This window comes from Chlorocebus sabaeus, chromosome 7 (genome assembly GCF_047675955.1).
Source record: "Chlorocebus sabaeus isolate Y175 chromosome 7, mChlSab1.0.hap1, whole genome shotgun sequence".
Taxonomy (NCBI): domain Eukaryota; kingdom Metazoa; phylum Chordata; class Mammalia; order Primates; family Cercopithecidae; genus Chlorocebus; species Chlorocebus sabaeus.
The window spans coordinates 98,658,765-98,681,701 of record NC_132910.1 but is presented as its reverse complement, the minus strand read 5'-3'; the positions used below and the strand labels follow the sequence as shown (position 1 = coordinate 98,681,701).

Genomic DNA, 22,937 nt, shown 5'->3' with positions numbered 1-22,937 from the left:
AAGGAAATCAGTGACAACCATGAACCAATGTAGCAAGTAAGGACCTAATACACTCTCAAAGTCAGACCATGAGTCTCAGGAAATTCCTTGTCCTCTCTAGTTCCTTTTTGTTTTCCCCTAAAGTTTTCCACTGATGCTCATATGTGGAGGAAAAATAATATTAACTCAAGATAGATGGTTGTATATTCTTCACCAGTGACACATACAGCAGCAAATAGAGATGCTGGACAGGAAGAAGAATGACTGATTCTAGTAACCTAAAACACAGAAATAACTGTTGAATGATGAAGGGCTTAAAGCATTATGACTAGAAGTATAAATACTGAAGTAAAGGAAAAACCAATTATCAGGCTTCAGATCAAACAGCCATATTATTTCTGATAAAAATCCAAAGAAGCATAAAAAGTAAAGTATTATTATATGTCTTGCCTCCGAGCACAATGACTCAAACTTGAGCCACACAGCCCTTTGTGGAAGCCAGCAGAGAACAAATTTATTGAAAGATGAGAGATTAAGTAGAAATGGATCATCCACAAGGAAAGAATTCCCTTTGTTTATATTCTGGCAAATAATGTAACAATAACTCAAAACAGTTCCACTACTGAGAATTAACTCATCACACTATACATTCTTCAGAACACTTCACACTTGCAACGCATTACTTTTACATTAAAGGGATCAGCCACCAGTATTAGGTAAGGCTGGGTTCCCATCCTCTCACAAAGACTGCTCATATTCATTTTCTATTTACTGACTCCCCGCCTCTAAAGCATTAGTGTTGGAAAAAATAAAACATGTGCTAGAACATGTTTCAACCATTTCAAATTTCTCAGGTTTTTCTTTTCTAATAATCAATTGCTAGGACATCACCCAGAAAGAACGAGACTTTGAGAAACACTGGACACATTTCAAACTGCAGAATCAACAGCATCACACTGTTAAACCAAAACATAAAAATTCTGTAGTTTTGGAAACAAAGGACATATTTTATTAATAAAATTTAATGGATGTAAAGGAAATACGGTGAAATCTCAGAATAGTAAAGAACAGAAAACTTTACAAAGTATATTGGATTATTCACATTTAAATAAAAAACAAATTTTGGGAAGCTGAGGCAGGAGGATTGCTTGAACCCAGGAGTTTGAGACCAGCCTGGGCAAAATAACAAGAACCTGTCTCAAGGCGGTTTTTTGTTGTTGTTGTTGTTGTTGTTTTTAATTTATTTATAGATAGAGAAGTGTGGAAAGGAAGGAAGGAGGGAAAAAATACCAATCATATATTCGTTTGATGGAGAAGCTAAGATAACATTAGTGACTCCATTAGAGCAAGAATTAGAACTAAGAAAGTTCTGATTGGGGGTTGTTGGAACCATATTGCTGCAATGGATTATACCAGTTCATCTGAGAACACTGCTATTTTCTTACTCACCTAATAATTCATTTCAACCAAACTACAATCTGAGTACCTACTGACTTCCAGATACCATTTTAAGCTCTGGATAACTCATCACATACAGCAAGTCAGAACTGATTCCTGATGAATACAAAGGCAAAAGTATAAATTTTGTGAAGGAAAAAAACACACCAGGTGAAAAGGGGCAAGCTGCCAGGATAATCTTTATCTAAAACCCTACTTATTATCTGTAGTACGTAAGTTTGGGAATTAGAATCTGAAGAAACAAACAAGTTCTTAAATTCATAAATTCTTTTTAAAAGAATTCCTAAGAATAAAAAAACTTAATATCATAAATCAGCATCTCAACCTCTTTCTTTCATTCATTCATTCAAAAAAATACAAATACAAATACATGCTATTACCAATCAGGCACTACCCTGAGCCCAAGTATAAGAAACTGCCTATTATCTGTATTCTACATTTCACTCCGTATCTATTTAAGCCTCTTTCAACTGCATGTTCTATAGCTCTATCAAACCATGGAGAAGACAGGTTTTACCCTTGCGTTGTAAGTGACAGATTACTGAGCTTATAAATTTGGAAAATACACAAAGAAAAAAGCAGAGAGAAACATTCACAAGTCTAAGGAGACATTATTGTAAATAGAGGAGCTATTAAGTGAATAAACAAAGAAGCAGGTACCAAAACTTATAATGGTAACAATCAGGAATATTCTATTGCTTTCCTAAGAGGAATGTTGAAAAGCAAAAAGAAAAAAACCAAACCAGCATGTAACAAGTTCTGCCCTACATTTTATTATGAGAAGGGGAAACTGCTGAAGCCAAAAAAAGTTTTTAAAGTTATAGAAATGTAATCAGTTTCTCATAGGGTTTCTGGGAAAAAAACAAAGTATAAATCTATGAATCATGCATTTTTTCCAGAGATAACAAAAGCATGTTGACTAGTTTTACTCAGGGTCAAGCCTTTATAGTAACTTCTTTCTTCTGTCCACCAAAAAAAAAGTTTCAAACAGAGCACATAAGCAATGACAGTCAGAAGATTATATATTCCAATGAAAGTGATTTCAAGCAATTAATCATTAGAGAACTGTTGCTCCCATCTGGAATGTAAAAAAATGAGAGAACATCATTCCCACTCTACCAGTAAGAACAAGATGGAGAACCTATAAAATCACTGTTTTACAAAAACTCATTTAAGAGCAAAGATGTAAAAAAGACCTAATGAATGAAAATCCAAAGAGTGACAAACCATTCCCTGGACAGAATACAAAGACACAGAGACACAGGCATAGGCACAGACACACACACACACACACACACACACACACACACACACACCCCAGCTACAAAGACACAGAGACACAGGCACAGGCATAGGCACGCACACACACACACACACACACACATACACATACACCCAGCTGCTTTCATCCATGGTGGAGCAGCAAGACAAACAGGAAATCATCACAGACAAAACAGTGCAATTTTAACAAAATTTTAAAGGTAGAACATAGGCTGGTGTGATGGTTTAGAATTCCTAGGAGTCCTAGACACAAAGTGAGTCTGAACCCACCCTCCAACTCTTGTCTGTGGGATCTCAAGTGCTCATGAGGAAGTCTGAGGGCAGGACCGAGAGACCGCCCTGTGGTGGATCTGAGGGGCTGCTCATATCCACCTAGTCTGTGTCCTACTCAGAGATGGCATGGCCTGCCTGGAGTGTTTCTTGAATTGTAATCCCCGTATGTCGAGGAGGAAGGGATCTGTTGTAAGGTGATCGGATTACGGGAGTGGTTTCCCCCGTGCTGCTCTCCTGATAGTGAGTTCTCACCAGATCTGGTGGTTTAAAAGTGTTTGGCAGTTCCCCAACCCACCCCACCCCACCCCTATCTCTCTTTCTCTCTAAAGATAAGCTAGGCAGAGGGTGAAACAGTTTGGAGGGCTCAGAAGAAGACAGGAAGATGTGGGAAAGTTTGAAACTTCCTAGAGACTTACTGAATGGTTTTGAAGATGGGTCAAGAGAAATGATCCAAACACACACAAATGGAAATCAGGTGGGAAAACTGAAACAGAGAATCTGAAATCTCCAGGGGCAGCATCAAATGCTCTAACGTTAAGTTAATTCGAATCCCAAAAAATAAACAGAAAATGGAGGAAACATTTGAAGAGATAATGACTAAGATTTTCTAAACCTGGTAGTAAGAAATATCAAACCTACACAGCCAAGAACCTCAATGGAACCCTGGGCAAGGCAAAAAAAAAAAAAAAAAAAAAAAATCTTAAAATCATTTAAAAAGAAATCCTGAAAGCAGCAAGAGAAAAAGACGACAGAAGAGAGAAGAGAGACTGGTAAGAAAAATGGATAACTTATCATCAGAAAATAAATGGAAGCCTGAAGACAATGAAATGACTTCTTTAAAATATAAAAGGGGAAATCTATGAAAATATTTCTATATCCATCAAAAATGAAGGCAATATACAAGACATTTTCACACAGACAAAATAGGAAAGAAGGAAAGAAGTCTTCTCTAGCAGACCTGCATTATAAGAAATGCTCAAACTAAAGGCAGCCTAATGCAACAAAATAAAAACCCAGTTTTGCAAAAAAGAATAAAGAAAACCAGAAAGGACAAATATAAGCAAGACTCCGTCTCAAAAAAAAAAAAAAAAAAAAAAAAACTGGTCAAAACAGTTGCACCCATATGTATGCATATACCCATATGTAAATAAACAGTAAATTTCTTTAAAAGACCACTGATTATTGATTTCATGAAGTAAAAGTAGTCATGTATAATTACTTCATAACATATGTAGTTCAAATACTATGTAGTTCCCACATTCATAGTGTATGTAGAATTAGAATAGATAATAACAAGAGCACAGACAGCAAAAGGACAATTGGAAGTCGTCCACTGTTCTAAGGCTCTTTATTTTTGAGAAGGCAGATACTATGATTATTTTTAAATGCATGTTATACTCTGAGACACTATCTGAAAAATACACTAAAAGGCCTAACTAAAAATCAATAGAAAAGGCAACAGCAAAAAACGAAAGAAAGCAAACATGGAAACTAGAAATCAAAATCAAGATGGCAGATTTAAGCCCATACATATCAAAAATTATATATGGATCAGCTGGTCATAGTGGCTCATGCCTGTAATCCCAACACTTTAGGAAGCCAAGGAAGGAAGATGGCTTGAAGTCAGGAGTTCAAGACCAGTCTGGGCAACATAGCAAAACCCCATCTCTAAAAAATAATAATAATAATAAAATAATTATTACATATAAACTAAAATACTGATTAAAAAGCAATGGCTAACATAATTTTTAAAAACAACTCAATTATATGCTGTTTATAAAAGAAGTTTAAACATAAAGAATCAGATAAAAGGAAAAGGATGAAAAAAGATATGCTGTACAAACAGCGTAAGAAAGCAAGTGTAGCTATATTACTATTAGAAGGTAGACTTCAAGGTAATTATTAGCACAGAGAGATGTTTCATAAAAGGGTCATTAAGACAATAGGCACACCTGCAAAAAAATCCTTTCAATATTCGATACATATTGATAGAATATAAACTGTGTTTCTCTGACCAAGAGTACTTAAAAAAGCAATAATATGACATGTGGAATATCTCCAACCATTTGGAATTTTGAAAACACACTTCTAAATATCACATGTTTTCAATCTATAGCCTAATCACATAAGGAAATAAATTATTTTTAACTGAATTGTAATAAAAGCAAATCAAAATTAGTGGAATGCAAGCTGAAATAGTCCTTAGAAAATGTATGGATTCAAATGCCCACCTCAAAAATAAGGTGTAAAATTAATGATATGTGCTAACTTAGGGAATGAAAAGAAAAACAAATTAAATGCAAAGTTTAAAAAAAAAGAAATTCAGAAATGAATAAAATAAAAAGTGGATAATATGGATTCTCGGAAAATATTAGCAAAATTGATAAACCTCTATCAAGAAAATATGAAACAAAAATCCGTACCAAGCACAAGAGTTACCATTATAAATCCTATAGGTATGAAAGCAACAAGTTGATATGACATTTATGCCAATAAAGTCAACAACTTAGAGAAAATAAATTCCTTGAAAACCACAACTTATCAAAACCCAAGAAAAACAGGAAATCTGAATATCATTATATCCTCTAAAAAAAAGGAATTAAAAATTTTTAAACTTCTCACAAAACTCTAGGCAAAGATGGCTTCACAGGTGAATTACCTCAAACACTTAATACCAATATGACACACTTATGAAAAAACAGTGAAGGGAAAACTTCCCAACTCTTCTGTAGCCATCGTAAACTTTGGTACCAAAATTAGACAAGGACGCTAAAAATGAAGATCATAACACACATATCTCTCATGAACATAAATGTAAAAATCCTTAACCGAATACTAGCAAAATGGATGAAGCAGTGTACAAAAAGCTAGTACATCATGACTAAGTAGAGTTTAATCTCAGGAATGTGAGGTAAACTTACAAAATTCAGTGTAATATATATCCAAAGATTAAAGGAACATATTTAATGATTTCAATAGACACTGAGAAACATTTTGTCAAAATTCCAACCCATTCATGCTTAAAACTGGGAATAAAAACTTCCTCAAAATGAAAAGGACATCTACAAGCAATTCTCAGCTAATGTCACACTTTAAAGTAAAATAATGAACACTTTTCCTAATAAGATCAGGAACGAGGTAAGATGGTCAATAACACCACTTCTGTCAAACATTTTACAGGCAATCTCAGGCAGTGTAGGCAGGCAAGTAAAAAGACTAAAAAGCACACAGATCGGAAAGGAAGAAATCAAGCTGTCTTTTTTTTGAGACAGGGTCTCACTCTGTTGCCCAGGCTGGAGTACAGTGACACGATTATAGATCACTGCAGGTTTGAACCTCCTGGGCTCAAGCTGTCTTCCCATCTCAGCCTCCTGAGTAGCTGGGACTACATGCACACACCACCATACCTGGCTAATTTTTTTCTTCTTTTTTTAAAGAGACAAAGTCTCATTATCTCATTATATTGCCCAGGTTGGTCTCTAACCCTGAGCTCAAGTGATCTTCCTGCCTCAGCTTCCTAAAGTGCTGGGATTACAGGTGTTAACCACCATGCCTGGCCCTAATGCTGTTTTTATCATATACAAAAAAAAAAAAAAAAAAAAGCACTGTGTACATTTAAAAATCCTAAAGAAACTGCCAGAACTAATAGAACTAATAAGTGCACTTAGCAATATTGTAAGATACAAAAACCAAGTATGTTTCTACACGCTAATAGTGAACAGTTGGAAATTAAAGGTAAAACAAATATCATTTTAAATTATCATGCAGAAACATAAAATATTCAGGAAAATGTAACACCAAAAAAAAGTGCCCACGACTTCTATGCTGAAAACTGTAAAACATTACTGGGATAAATGGAAAATCTAAATAAACAGAAAATCAAGTTCATGAACTGTAAGGTTCTGTATTCACAATATTGACCTATGGGTTTACGTGATTTCTTGTAAAAATAAATTAATTCTAAAATTTATATGGAAACACCAAGGACCTACAGTAGCCAAAATTGTTTTACAAAGAACAGAGGACTTGTACCACCTGACTAATGATACAATAATCAAGGTAAGTGTGTTACTGGCAAAAGAACAAAGAGATGCAACAGAATAATCTAGAAATAGACCTACAGATGCACAGTCAAGTGATTTTTTAGAAAGATGCCAAAACAATTAAATGAGAGGAAAGTCTTTATCAATAAAAGGTGATGGAAATACTGGCTATTTACCTGTGGAAAAAATAAATAAACCTCAACCCTCATGTCTCACACCATACATCCCCCAAAAATCTTCATGAGTCATGGACTAATTATAAAGCTTTTATAAGAAAACACGGGGAAATTTATTCAAAACCTCAGAGTAAAAAAAAAAAAAAAATTTCTTGATGCAAAAAACCCTAATAAAATTTTTTAAACTGATAAATTCAAGTTAACATGTTCTCATCAAAAGACACTGAAGAAAAAAATAGGCAAGCCACAGATCAGAGAAAATATTCACATTATATGTGGTAAATGATTTGTTTCTAAAGAATTCCTACAATTCAATAACAAAAAGACCAACAACACAATTTTTAAATGGGCAAAAGATTTTAATAGACACTTCATGACAGAATTAACATAAATGGCCAATAAGCACAGGAAGAAGTGCTCAACATCACTAGTCAAAATTGGCTAAAATAAAAAAGATAAACATAACTAAAGATTAGTAAGGAAGTGGAGCAAATGGAACTCTCATACATTGCTGGTGGAAGGGTAAAATTACTTTGTAGCCTTAATTGCCTGAAAAGTCAAACATACATATACCATACCTGAGCAATCCCACACCAAAGTATTTATGCAAGATTAATAAAAATGTATCTCCACAAAAACTCTTGTACAAAACATTTTATCCTGGCTTTACTCAGAAAAGTTAAAAATTTTTCTATGACCCACGTTCCAATATCCTTCAGCATATAATTTAAAAATAAATCCATATTAATGTCAATTCAGATTTCCATTTAATATCAGAGCCAATATAAAACGTGTCTTTCAATACATCACCATCAACAGTATCATCTTTAGGGAAAATTCTTACATTCTATGAAAAACACAGATACCTATATAGTAGAAATGCTGTTTCTAATTCTACCCACTCCATGTTCTGCAAGTTCCACTAAAATTCTTTTAAAATAACTTTCTTTGCTCTTCTATCTACACTGGTGTCTTGGTAGTTCCTGAATAACTGATCACAACTGAACAAATCACACGGAAGAGTCAAGACACAGAGCCCTTTCCATTTGGCTTTACTTCATTGCTTATACTATAACCAAACTAAGCTATGGTTACTTTTTATTGAAATACATATACTTAAATATATATATTTCTATATTGAAATATATATTTCTATATTTATTGAAACCTATATATTTCTATATATAGAAATACATATTTGTATATATTGAAATGTATTTCTATATATATTGAAATATATATATATTTCAATAAAAGGTATAATTCCACTTACATAAAAAAATTTACATTTAAAAAGTTACATTTTAAAAGTTTACTTCCTGCCGGGCGCGGTGGCTCACGACTGTAATCCCAGCACTTTGGGAGGCTGAGGCAGGTGGATCACCTGAGGTCAGGAGTTCGAGACCAGCCTGACCAACATGGTGAAACTCCGTCTCTATTTAAAAATACAAAAATTAACTGGGCTCAGTGGCTCACACCTGTAATCCCAGCTACTCAGGAGGCTGAGGCAGGAGGATCGCTAGAACCTGGGATGGCAGAGGTTGCAGTGAGCCAAGATCATGCCATTGCACTCCAGTCTAGGGGATGGGGAGAGACTCTATCTCAAAAAAAAAAAAGTTTACTTCCATTCAATTCCACAAGTATTTGCAGGGGTCTCTATCTTATCACATGCATTAAATCTAGGACTTCTCAACAGTAGCACTCCTGACATTTTGGACCAGATGATATTTTGTTACAGAAGCCTGCCCTGTGCCCTGGAGGGTGTTCAGCAGCACAGCTGTCCTCTACCCTCCAGGTGTCTGTAGCAACTCCCTGCCCTCCTCTAACCCCCAGCCCCAAAACACACAGTTAAAATACATTATATCAGTGTCTCCAGATACTGCTCAATGTCCCCTGGGAGCAACATCACCCACAGTTGAGAACCTCTGACTTAAAGGATTATCTCAACATGTGTTCTCCATACTTCCTGTGATTCCTTTTTGCCTTGGGCCTCCCTTCCTCTGAGTCGCCAAACTGGTTACCTAATCTTCAAGAGTCAGTTTAAAAAATCACTTTCTTCAGTAAGCTCTCCCAGCCAACCCCACACTCCCCCATGCTGCTCATCTCCCACAGCACCTTAGACCTTTGAACTGTTACTTGCTTCTAAATCTTCCTGGTCTATGAGTTCCCTTCATTTCAAGTCTTTTAGTTTCTAGTTTATTGTTGTATCCCTCAGTGGCAAAAACAGTCAACAATTGTCTAGGTGCCTGGATGTGAGGCTCTATAAAACGCTTACAAATATTAGTACGATTAATGCGTTACATAAACATTCCCATATTCAGTCAAATTGCATGGGCTTCTGAAGGCAACATGCTCTTAGCTCACTCTTTTAAAGTGAGAAACGGTACAGCATCATGCAAACAGATGCTGAATAAAGTTGCTGGTATAAAATCACTCTGACAATGCTTCAGATACACAGGTGATTTCCTCCTCTCTTCCTCAACATAAAAATACAAATAAGTGAATTCTACAAGTCAGAAGCATCTTGCCATCCTTTCAAGAGTGATATGGGAACCAGGCAAAATGAAACCAAATGTAATATTTGAAATGTCAGATTAACGAGAGCAAAACGGGAAGCATTTTCTTTAAGCAGTGCCTGAATGCGATGTGTGGGAGAACTTTCACAGAACGGATAATTATTTATCAAGTCAATGTGTGGGGGGGGTCACAGCACAAAGTGGCATGTGGCAAGCATGCCAACGAAGCTAACAGCATGTTATATAACACAATTGTTGGGGCGGGGGAAGGGTGATATTCCACCCTTCAGGGAAGAAAGCTACACCTCCTGACAGACTACAGCTTGCCATGGAAAAAACATCCATACAAAATACAATGTCTCCAACCTAAAAAAATGAGTGACTTAATCATTTCACAGCCCATGGTCTCTGAAATGTGGCTGACGTCATGTAGTGATAGTTTATAGTGATTTAAGACCCTTCTTTTAGCTATGGTATTTATCTGCAGCTGTGTTCCATTGTTTAAAATAGCTTTATTGAGATGTAAGTCACACCATAAAACTTACCCACTGACAATGTACAGTTCAACAGCTTGTAACATATCCACAGAATTGCATAACCATCACCAAAATCAATTTTAGAACATTTTTATCACCCTAGGAAGTAAAAAGAAAACCTGTACCCATTAGCCATCTCTTCCCATTTCTTTCCAAACCTCTAGACCTAGATAATCACCCATTTACTCTCTATCTATATAGATGTATCTGTCCTGCACATTTCATATAAATGGAATCATATATACATGGCCGTTTATGACTGGCTTCTTTCACTTAGCATTATGTTCTCAAGTGTCATTCATACAGTAGCATGTATTAATTTTTCATCGTATGGCTATACCACATTTAGCCATTAATCTCTTAATAGATATTTGGGTTGTTTCTACTTTTGGGCTATTATGAATAATGCTTCTATGAACATTCATGCACAAGTTTTTGTGTAAACATATGCTTTCATTTATCTTGAATGTATAGCTAGGAGCAGAATTTCTGGGTCAGATAGCAATGTTATGTTTCATTTTCTGAAGAACTGCCAAACTGTTTTCCAAAGCAGCATTCCATTTAAATTCTCACTCTCAGTGTATGAGGATTTCAATTTCTCTACATTCTTGCCAGTACTTGTTATTACCTGGCTTTTTATTTATAGCCATCCTAGTAGGTATAAAGTGATATCTCATTGTGGTTTTGACTTGCATTTCCCTAACAGCTAACAATATTAAGCGTTTTTCATGTGTTTATTGGCCACTTGTGTGTTTTTGTTTGTTTGTTTGTTTTGAGATGGGAGTCTCGTTCTGTTGCCCAGGCTGGAGTCCAATGGCGTGATCTCAGCTCACTGCAACCTCCGCCTCCCGGGTTCAAGTGATTCTCCTGCCTCAGCCTCCCGAGTAGCTGGGATTACAGGCACCCACCACCGCACCCAGCTAATTTTTGTATTTTTAGTAGAGACGGGGTTTCACCATGTTGACCAGGCTGGTTTCCAACTACCGACCTCAGGCGATCCGCCCACCTCGGCCTCCCAAAGTCCTGAGATTACAGGTATGGGCCACTGCACCCAGGCAACCACTTGTATATTTTCTCTGAAAAAATGTCTAATTCAGGTCTTTTGGCCATTTCATTGTTACTTGTCTATATATTATTGAGTTATAATGGTTCTTTATTCTAGAAACAAGTCCCTTATCAGACATGATTTTCAAATCTGTGGCCTTAAATGCTGTCTCTTAGCCAAGAAAAATTCAAAGTAACCTTTTGGTAAATTGAGGGAGAAAAAAATGAAGCACACATCCATCTAACCATTGATAATCAAAGTAGTAATGGCTAGCTGGGCTCCACCCCACCCTCCATTAGCCATTCTCCCACTGGTTCTCAGTAATAGTAAAGTACTAGAACAACACATGGACCTCTGAAAACAAAAGACAGCAATTTCCCAACCTTGGGATTTAGAAGCCTCCCTTGCAACTAGGTGTAACCACATAACTCCATTCCAGCCAATGGTCTGTGAGCAAAAGTAGTCTATGCAACCACTGGAAAATGTCTCTACAACCAGAGACAGTGCTATGTGATAAATGGAACAGTGCCACATTCTGTCTCATGCCTCAAGTGACGATAAAACTAAACCATCCTCAAGAGAGATCAGGATGATATCAGCCGTGATCTGGCAACCTCTGGGCTTCCCAAACAAGAGAAAAAATAAACTTTAACCCCATTTAAGCCATTTTATTTTGCCTTTTTCTGTTATATGCAACCAAATCTGATCTGAAATAATGCCACAAATAAGTAAAAGCTCTTGATTTATGTCTACACAGATCAAGGGCAAGCCCCGGCTCCACTGTGCTTGATTTTGAACCTACTTCAAAATGCTACCAGGCTGCTCTTTCAACACAGGAAATAAAAAAAATAGCAAAAACGGATACTTGTAAACACGACAAAATATGTTTATATTAGACATATACAATCAACTGCAAAATTGCTACAAGAAGGTACCCAATAAGAGGGCCAGGTGTGGTGGATCATGCCTGTAATCCCAGCACTTTGGGAGGCAGAGGCGGGCAGATCACCTGAGGTCAGGAGTTCAAGGCCAGCCTGGCCAATATAGTGAAACCCCATCTCTAGCAAAAATACAAAAATTAGCTGGGCGTGGCAGTGTGTGCCTGTAATCTCAGCTACCTGGGAGGCTGAGGCAAAAGAATCACCGAGATCATGCCATTGCACTGCACACTGGGTTACAAGAGCAAAACTCTATCTCAAGAAAAAAGAAGGTACCCAATACGAACCTTGTACAAACTGCAGCAGAAATCCATTTATAATACCCACACACTCCACAACAAGTTAGGTTTATTTTTCTTGAAGCAGAATGAAGACACTAGAGCTCACAGTATAGCAGTGTGGTGCAGAAGAAGAGGACAGCTGACTGACAGTTGCTTGATTGAATCTAATCACAGTTCAGTCACTTCTGAGCAACAATTCAATTTCATTTAATCCCGTACAAATCTGATAAATGTCCACCATGTATAAAGCATTACATGTGGTACTGTGATACCAAGTAACACTAAGTAAAACAGTGTTCCTACCCTCATGGAATTCATAATCTAATAGACAAAGAACAAATTACTTATAATTCCCTGATTCCTGATTCTACCCAGGAATCAGGAAAGTAGACAAAAGAAGAGCCTATCTCATTCACATTTTTCACTAAATAATGCTTTCAAAGCCCCAAAATTACAGATCTCAAAGCACATTCACCTCCCGCCAGCAGATTTTGCTCCACACGAGACTGACTAAGACACAGATCGTGGGGGATGGCAGGAAATTAAGGGACCCCAAACAGTATCTACTAGTAACAGCAAACCAGAATAGATGTTTCTCTGTTTAGAAATGAGGAAATAAACCATTAAAAGGCGGTGGGGCGGGGGGGGGGGTCTGTCATTGTTTTTAGAAAGCAGCTTGATCTTTTAGACTAAAGAATATGAACACACCAAGAAAATTATTTTCCAAGTTAACCAAGGAGCTTTAGAAAAAGTTCAGACTTAAAATAAGTATGTATAACTTTTAAGAAAAAGTAAAGATTTATATATTAGTATCTATATGGCAGGAATGAATTCATATACCTATGTAACACGTTAGAGGAATGTAACTACCCCCCTCCCACTCCCAAGACTTACCGGAAAACTTTCAAAGAACAATCACCATTCCCCACATCTACACTGTTTGAAATGCCTTTTAGACACCCCGGAAGCAATACTGAGTAGGCAGCTGGATATAAGAAGCTGGAGGTCAGGGACAAGATCCAGGTAGAGATAATAAATTTGCAAGTTACCAACATACGGATGGCACATAAAGTCGTAAGGCTGGACAAGGTCATAAAAAAGTGTGAGTGAAGAGCAAAAACAATGAAGGGCTGAACCCCAGAGAACTCCAACATCCAGGGATCTGGAAAATTAAGAATTTGCAAAGGAGTATAAAAAGTGAAGAAGCCAGAGATGCGAGAGGGAGGTGTGCTGTCCTTGAAGCAAGCGTATGATGGAGGAGAGTAATGGGCCATGTCACGGATGCTGTGAAGAAAAGACCATGAGTACCGGGAATTGACCACCAGGCACAGCAACAGGGAGACCACTGATGACCTCAACAAAAACAATTGTAATGGAGAGAAAGGGCAAAGGACTGAGCAGACAGTTCAAAAGAGAAGATGAAAGAAATACAAAAAAAAAAAAATTTCTTTTTTTTTTTGACACGGAGTCTCACTCTGTCACCCAGCCTTGAGTGCAGTGGTGCCAACTCAGCTCACTGCAACCTCCACCTCCCGGGTTCAAGCAATTCTCATGTCTCAGCCTCCTGAGTAGCTGGGACTACAAGCGCCCGCCACCAAACCAGCTAATTTTTGTACTTTTAGTAGAGATGGGGTTTAACCACATTGGTCAGGCTTGTCTCTTGCACTCCTGACCTCAGGTGATCCGCCCACCTCGGCCTCCCAAAGTGCTGGGATTACAGGCGTGAGCCACCACACCTGGCCAGGAAAGAAATTTGAGGCCATAAATAGAACAGCTTTTTGAAGAATTGCTGCTGTTTATAAGAGTTAAAAAATGGGCAGTAAATGAAAGGGAAGGGTGGTTTCATTGGTGATGGTGGCTGTAGTGGCTTTTGTATTTTAAGATGAATGAAATAAGAGCATTTTACATGCTGCCGGGAGGCAAAACTAATGTTAACAAGAAAGAAAAAGTAGAGTTGCTTGAGTAATATCCTGGAGCAGCGGACAGAGGATGGGAAGAGGAAATGGAAACACCTGAACAGAGGAGTTGGCCTCCCTCAGGAACACAGGCAGCTCCCACAGGCAGGGAGGAAAGGCAGGGTGTCTGGGCACTGAGGGTGGAGGTGGGTGTCTACAGCAGGAAAGAGCTCTTGTTACAGCTTCTATTTTCACAACAAAATAGGACACAAAGTCATCAGGAAAGGGAGGTAGTGTCAGAGCTTAAGAGAGAGAGGAAAATAAAAAATATTCAACTGCGAGTATACAGGAACTAAGGAAATACAGTATGGGCCAGGCAGGGTGACTCACGCCTGTAATCCCAGCACTTTGGGAGGCCGAGGCAGGCAGATTACTTGAGTTCAGGAGTTCAAGGTGAACTCCATCTACTAAAAATACAAAAATTACTCAGGTATGGTGGCACACACCTGTAGTCCCAGCTACTCAGGAGGCTGAGGCACGAGAATCGCTGGAACCCGAGAGGCGGAGGTTAAGGTGAGAGGAGATGGTGCCACTGCACTCCAGCCTGGGTGACAGAGACTCCAACTCAAAGAAAAAAAAAGAAAAAGAAAACACAGTAGGATCAGTGGCTACCATGAATAGCTTATTGGAGGACTGAAGTGATCCCATGAATACAGTAGAACTTGCTTCTCTACTCTAGAAAGAGAGAAGGCAGAACTGAATCGTAAGTTGGCATTGTGCAAACAAGCAAAATAAAGAAGGAAAGAAGGCCGGGTGCGGTGGCTCAAGCCTGTAATCCCAGCACTTTGGGAAGCCGAGATGGGTGGATCACGAGGTCAGGAGATCGAGACCATCCTGGCTAACACGGTGAAACCCCATCTCTACTAAAAATACAAAAAAATTAGCCGGGCGTGGTGGCAGGCGCCTGTAGTCCCTGCTACTCGGGAGGCTGAGGCAGGAGAATGGCGTGAACCCAGGAGGCGGAGCTTGCAGTGAGCCGAGATAGTGCCACTGCACTCCAGCCTGGGCGACAGAGCAAGACTCCGCCTCAAAAAAAAAAAAAAAAAAGAAGGAAAGAAGCAGCGGAGTGAAGGGTATTAAAAAGGGACTGTGATGAGTGACTATGAAATTTCAACCAGTTAAGGAAGAAAGTGAGTGCACGAACAACAACAGACTGTAGGGCTTAACTGGGGAATCTAAGGGTGCTTATTAGGAAAGAAGGTGGTATTAGAAAGAGAAAGTCTTGCAATCCGGATCACTGAGGACTGCAGTTCCTTGCAATGACAAGGTCTAAGGAATGAACACCGGAAAAAACGGCTGAGGTACAGTAAAGAATAAGGTCACTGAAGAAGAGGAACTTAACAAATCAAGATGCCAAGCACTGAAAGGATCACCTAAAGTCATATTGAAATTACCAAGAATTGTAAAAGGAGCAGAGCTGGCAATGCACAGGTTGAGTATCCTTTATCCAAAATGCCTGTGACCAGAAGGGTTTTGGATTTCAGATTTTTTGGATTTTAGAATATTTGCACTTACAAAACGAGATACCTTGGGAATGGAAACCAAATCTCAACAAGAAATTCATGTATGTTTCATATACACCTTATACATGTAGCCTGTAGTTAACTTTGTACAACATTTTTAATAATTTTGTGCGTGAAACAAAGTTCTGACTACAACCCACCATATGAGGTCAGGTACGAATTCTCCACTTGTGGCATTATGCCAGTGCTAAAAAAGTTTTGCATTTGGAAGCATTATAGATCTCAGATTTTAGGATTAAGGAGCTAAAGATTCTAGAAGCAGTTCAAAACACAGAAAAAGGTAAGAAAACTACGTATTACAGAGAGATATACTTTCAGTGTGAAACCATGAGAATGAATGGATACAGAAAAACAACTATAGGAAATGGCAACATTTAAAGGAGCAACAGCTGAACTGGAGAAGACCAAGAGATCTGAGGAGAACCTGAATAGTTAACTGTCAGGGAAGTAAAAGGATGGAGAGTTTCAGGAGGTCAAACATGAACAACCAATCAAATTGCTGCCATAGCCGCCAAGCTCTGTACCCAATTTCCTCCCAGGTTTCTCTTCATAATGACCCACAGCAATCTAACTCAACATGACTGATACGGGTTGGCTGTGCCCCCACCCAAGTCTCATCTTGAACTATAGCTCCCATAATCCCCATGTGCGGTGGGAGGGACCTGGTGGGAGGTAACTGAATCATGGGAATGGATTTTTCCCATGCTGTTCTCATGACAGTGAATAAGTCTTAAGAGATCTAATAGTTTTTATAAAGGGCAGTTCCCTGCACACATTCTCTTGCCTGCTGCCATGTAATATGTGCCTTTGCTCCTCTTTTGCCTTCCGCCATGATTATGAGGCCTCCCCAACCATATGGAACAGTGAGTCCACTAAGCCTCTTTTTCTTTATAAATGACTCAGTCTTGGGTATTTCTTCATAGCAGTATGAAAATTAACTAATACAATGACCCAAACTAATTTCACTATCTTCCCCCATCCTTATGCCCCCACTTTGTTTCCCACCTTAGTAAATGGTACCATCTAGCTAAGCCAGAAACCTTCCCCGCTCCTTCACCCTCTAACTGCAACACCCCGTTTATCCCCAAAGATCTACCCCACTTGGCTCCATCCCCACTGCCACCACACCAATCCTGGCCCTCTCACTCTGTCCTTAAACGACTTTCTCTTGTCCACTCTTGCCAACTCCAGATCTTTCTTACTCTGCCAGAATGAGCTTTGAGAAATACAAATATAATTGTCACTTACTGCCCTGCTTAAAACTATTTAATGGATTAAGTTCAAACACTTCAAGTTCAGGCCCTTGCCCCATCTCAAGCCTCTTCTCCCATTCTCTCTGGCTCTTGCACTAGTGACGCTAGGTGTCTCAAATACATCATGCCCTCTCCTGTCTCCAGGCCTCCACATGCGACATTGACTCTACCTGGCACATGAATCTCAATCCCAGCTGACTCCAGATAACCCTTTAGTTATGAATTTAGATGTCAGATCCTCTGTGTGCCTTTCTTTAACCACCTAAACTAGATTAGGTCCCCCGCCAGGTGTTCCCAGAAAGGAGCTGTGGACCTCAATGGAAGTAAATTAGAGACTTCTGCAAGAAAAACGAGGGAAGCTAAAAGGGGGGGAATCCAGGCCCCCATGCTTCTCTAATAAGGGAACCCACTTTTTTTGCTTTACATATGCATTAACATGAAATTTTATTGGAAAAGACGGTCTCCCTGTAAAGCACTTGAAAACCACTAGAATAGATCACCGACCTAAGGTCCTCCCCTGTTCCAAGAGTCTCCCTACAAGTGTTATCCTTCATATGTGTAAGCACCTCCATAGGAATCCCTTATCAACGTCTTTGAGGGGTGAAGAGTAGTTCCAATCATAGCAAGATCATGGCTAACAAAAAAAAAAAAAAAAAAAGGGGGATGATCAAGGTCTCAGAGAAAACCAGATACTTTGGATGATTAAAGTGATTGAATTGAATTATAGACACACCCTGCTTTCAAAACTAATCAGATTCACCTCACTTAACATATTCTCTAGTAGACAGCACTGCTAACACATCTTTGTCAATTATTTAGAAAACATTCTGACCACATGGTGATCTGCAGAGGCTTATAGCACCGTGGTAACACGGTGAAACCCTGTCTCTACTAAAAATACAAAAAACTAGCCGGGCGAGGTGGCGGGCGCCTGTAGTCCCAGCTACTCCGGAGGCTGAGGCAGGAGAATGGCGTAAACCCGGGAGGCGGAGCTTGCAGTGAGCTGAGATCCGGCCACTGCACTCCAGTCCGGGCTACAGAGCAAGACTCCGTCTCAAAAAAAAAAAAAAAAAAAAAAAAAAAAAAAAAAAGAGGTAGGGCTCAAGCTGGGTGCAGTGGCTCTTGCCTGTAATCCCAGCACTTTGGGAGGCCGAGGTGGGTGGATCATTTGAAGTCAGGAGTTCAAGACCAGCCTGGCCAACATAGTGAAACCCTGTCTCTACTAAAAATACAAAAATTAGCCAGGTGTGGTAACATGCGCCTATAATCTCAGCTACTCAGGAGGCTAAGGCAGAAGAACCACTTGAACCTGGGAGGCAGAGGTTGCAGTGAGCCGAGGTTGCACACCTGCATTCCAGCCTGGGCAAAAAGAGTGAGACTCGTCTGGAAAAAAAAAAAAAGAAAGAAAGAAAGAAAAGAGAAAAAGTTAAGATATGGGGCTCTAGGTGGAGAATGCAGGGGTTCAAATCTCAGCTCTTCAACTACCACTAGCTACGTGACCTTGGGGAAATTGCTCATAAGCTCTGTGCCTCAGTTTCTCATCATAAAATGGAAACAGTAACAACTATCTGAGAGAGCTATGGCAAGGAAACAGCTGAGATAAAACACGGAAGCATTTACGACAGTGGCACTCAGAAAGGAATCCAGTGCTACCCATGGGTGTGTGCACACAGATGTATGCTCGACTTGTGTTACACTGACTAATTCCCTATTTAAAATTTGGAAGAATTCTTACTGGCTTGAAATTTAGGCCAGGCATGGTGGCTCACACCTGTAGTCCTATGACTTTGGGAAGCCAAGGTGGGAGGATTGCTTGAGTCCAGGAGTTTTGAGACCAGCCTGGGCAACATAGCAAGATCCAACCTCTTTTACACTGACATTCTCTTCCATATTTTTCCTATCTTGGCAAAATGCTTATTTAACCATTCATCCTTTTCACAGTAGTGCCAAAATTATCATGGTGCTTAAGGGCCTGTTTTTATGTACAATAAATGGTCCTCAATTCATTTATTATAAAAGCACTGCTCCTCCTGCTCTGCACTACCCCCAGAGTATCATCTAACAGAGGAAGCAGCATCAATTACTTTTGTATTCCTGGGTTCTGACCTGAGCTTTTGCTTTAACAAATCTCATAAGCTTTTATTGTACAAACATAGAACAGCCTTATCTAAAAACCATTACTGCCAAAACCAGGGCTGGCAAGGAATCACTGTACTGTCAGCCATTAAAAAGCAAATATTCTATGAGCACTAGGATTTTCCTTAATGCTACTGGAGGACGTAGAAATTAATGCCAGACAAGTCGTAATAATGACAAACAACCCTTTCTCTTCTACTTCTTCCTCTCTGGCAAAGATTCTTTTACAACTAAATAACTAGAAGTCATACAATAAGTAAAAAAATAATTCATCTTTGAATAAACAGAAGGAGTTTGCCTAAGACCCTCCATCACATACAGGATGTAGACACTGAAAACTCCCACAAGCACAAATGAATGTTGTTCTGCATTAATAGCTAGCTACTATCACCCCTTTTTAGCTTTGTCACCCAGTTCATGCTACAAATTAGGCTTGGATCAACAATGAAAAGCTCCAAGGCAATTTTTTTTTTCCTTTTAGACGGAGTCTCACTCTGTCCGCCCAGGCTGGAGTACAGTGGCACCATCTTGGCTCACTGCTGCCCCTGCCCCCTGGGTTCAAGTGGTTCTCCTGCCTCAGTCTCCCAGGTAGCTGGGACTACAGGTGTGCGCCGCCACGCCTGGCTAATTTTTGTATTTTTAGTAGAGACAGGATTTCACCATGTCGGCCAGGATGGTCTTGAACTCCTGACCTCAGGTGATCTGCCTACCTAGGCCTCCCCAAGTGCTAGGATTACAGGCGTACCCACTGCACCTGGCCTCCAAGGTTATTTTTTAAGTGACAACCCTGGTTAGAATGACTCCTAACTAAATCAAGATGAAACTATCACTCCATAGCTAAACCCAGTGACCAAGATTAAACGGCTTAGAATGAACACACAGCCTGGAAATATAGCAAGGTAACATTTTCCCAGGCCATAGAAATCACAGTTGCAAGTAACCTCTATTTTTTAAATCATTTTTTTAAAACGACTCTTTCACCATGTCCAATGATTCCAATAACTTACCGATCAGCAGCTTCTATGTCAAAACAAAACCTTCTGTCAATGGAGTCAGTATGCCTCTTGGTACATTCTTTCAAAAAGAACACCTCTCCGTCTCCCTGCAAATAATCATTTTGAACAGTCTCAAAACCTACAGGATAAGCATATAAACACTCAGCCATTCTATACTGGAGAGCAGGGGAGCAAGGTTCAAGATCTTAAATCCCTTCTCTTTACCCTATCCTCTTTCAAAATGGCTTTTTAAATGCTATTTAAAATCTGAAATACTAACATTTTTGTCATTCTCCTGATTCTTTTGAGAAGGGAGTCTCGCTCTTTCGCCCAGGCTGGAGTGCAGTGGCACAATCTTGGCTCACTGCAACCTCCACCTCCCAGGTTCAAGTGATTCACCTGCCTCAGGCTCCTGAGTAGCTGGAATTACAGGCATGTACCACCACACCTGGCTAATTTTTGTATTTTCAGTAGAGACAGGGTTTCACCATGTTGGTCAGGCTGGTGTCGATCTCCTGACCTCAGATGATCCACCCACCTCAGCCTCCCAAAGTGCTGGGATTATAGGCATGAGCCACCATGCCCGGCCATTCTCTTGATTCTTAAGATTTTCTAGACATTACTGATTATGGTAATGTTAAGCCAGACAATACTAATGTTCTTTTTTTTTTTTTTTTTTTTTGACAGTCTTGCTCTGTCACAGTTGCAACTAACCTCTATTTTTTTAATCATTTGTTTAAAATGCCCAGGCTGGAGTGCAGTGGCGCAATCTCGGCTCACTATACTCCGCCTCCTGGGTTCAAGCAACTCTGTGACTCAGCCACCCAAGTAGCTGGGATTACAGGTGTGCATCACCATGACTGGCTAATTTTTATATTTTTAGTAGAGACAGGATTTTACCATGTTGGCCAGGCCAGTCTTGAACTCCTGACCTTAAGTGATCTGCTCGCCTCGGCCTCCCAAAGTGCTGGGATTACAGGCGTGAGCCACTGTGCCTGGCCAAACGTTAACCTTTAAAGGTAGATTAACAGTACAGTTTTTAGATACTGGAATATTGTTAGTCTTATTGTATTCTTTTTTTAGTGTAAAAATTTATTTCATATTATGTCATACCACATGTCACAGACAATATGTGACTATTTTTGGCCTATAAAAATTGTAATTCCATACAAGTCAACCTAAAAGTACACCAATAACCCTAGATTAAATATTTTGATAATCTAAAGCTAGAACCATTTAAGCTAGGCAATTTCTGTCTTTCCTATGTGAACCACCCTGAATTTATCTTTACTTAATTTGCAATGCAGAAATACAGGTGCTCAGTAAAAGAACAACTATACGAAGTATGAGTACATACTTATTGAGCATTTTAACATTTTCCAGAATGTGAAGATCTCTAAATAACATTAAGATATACAAACATTCAAAATCTCTGGCTATATTCCATAACATATTTATTCTTATTATTTGGAGGCTAAAACAGAAAGATATCACTAAGCAGAAATATCTCAGGACTTGAATTGGCTCTGACAGGAAACTTAGTCTCAAACCTGATGCTTCAAGAGCCATATCCTCACTTTCTTCTCCTCACCATGACTAATTTTCCATGTCTATGTCATTATTATATAAATGTATTTTTATTAAAAGCTGCTTTAAATATTTTTCAGGGAAAGGCATCGTGTAAGTAAATAGAAGTGAACTTAGGTTTTGGTTTTGTTTTTTTTATTCACCTAAGCAAAACCATACCCATTCACCCAGCAAGCAATGAATTAACCTGCTTTCTTAAAAATGTGTTATCAATTATGTTCAACATTGGTGGAAAGAGTTTTGTTTCTAGACTATTAATTATTGTAATAAGCTGCAGATTCCATTTAAAATACATATAGAGATCACCTTTCTACACAGCCAACTCTGTGAGGTCTTCTTGCTCTTTTCTTACTATCATGCTCTGTTGTTTTTATTTCAGGGGGAGCAGTTAACTAAATGCATTGTAAATACCTATGTGAGAACTTTGTAAGACGAACTGAACAACAGTAAAATTTATTACAGATCACTCTTCTTTGTTTTTAGGCTATGAATACATTTGTGCAAGTCAGCTCCATTGTATAAATGCTGAGGAACCACTGAGTCATGAAAGCTTGCTGTCAATGTTACCTTTATCTTAAACAGTGACATAAAAGGATTCTATTGTTCACCTAAAAAAATACCTAGTGGTTAAAACTGCATATTCTCACTCATAAGTGGGAGCTGACAATAAGAACATACAGAAACAGGGAGGGGAACATGACATACCGGGGCCTCTGAGGGGGTGGGGGGCTACGGGAGGGATAGCATTAGGAGAATTATCTAATGTAGATGACAGGCTGATGGGTGCAGCACACCACCATGACACATGTATACCTATGTAACAAACCTGCACGTTCGGCACATGTATCCCAGAACTTAAATTAAGACAAAAAAAAAATCTAGTGGTTTCAAACCCAAGCATGCATTTCAGAAAACATATACATTGTTCCGTCTTCTGGCCCATTTCCCTTAAAAACAAAACA

At 38.9% G+C, this 22,937-nt stretch overlaps 1 protein-coding gene across 4 annotated transcripts in view; it reads right to left on the bottom strand.

Moving 5' to 3' along the window:
• ARHGAP10 (Rho GTPase activating protein 10) overlaps window positions 1-22,937 on the bottom strand; it is a 335,394-nt gene that overhangs the window by 165,155 nt on the left and 147,302 nt on the right. For all 4 annotated transcript variants that reach the window (XM_007999938.3, XM_073017668.1, XM_073017667.1 and 1 more), the window contains one exon: window positions 20,401-20,495. In XM_007999938.3, the coding sequence (XP_007998129.1) occupies window positions 20,401-20,495 (95 nt within the window). The remainder of the gene's footprint in view (window positions 1-20,400; window positions 20,496-22,937) is intronic.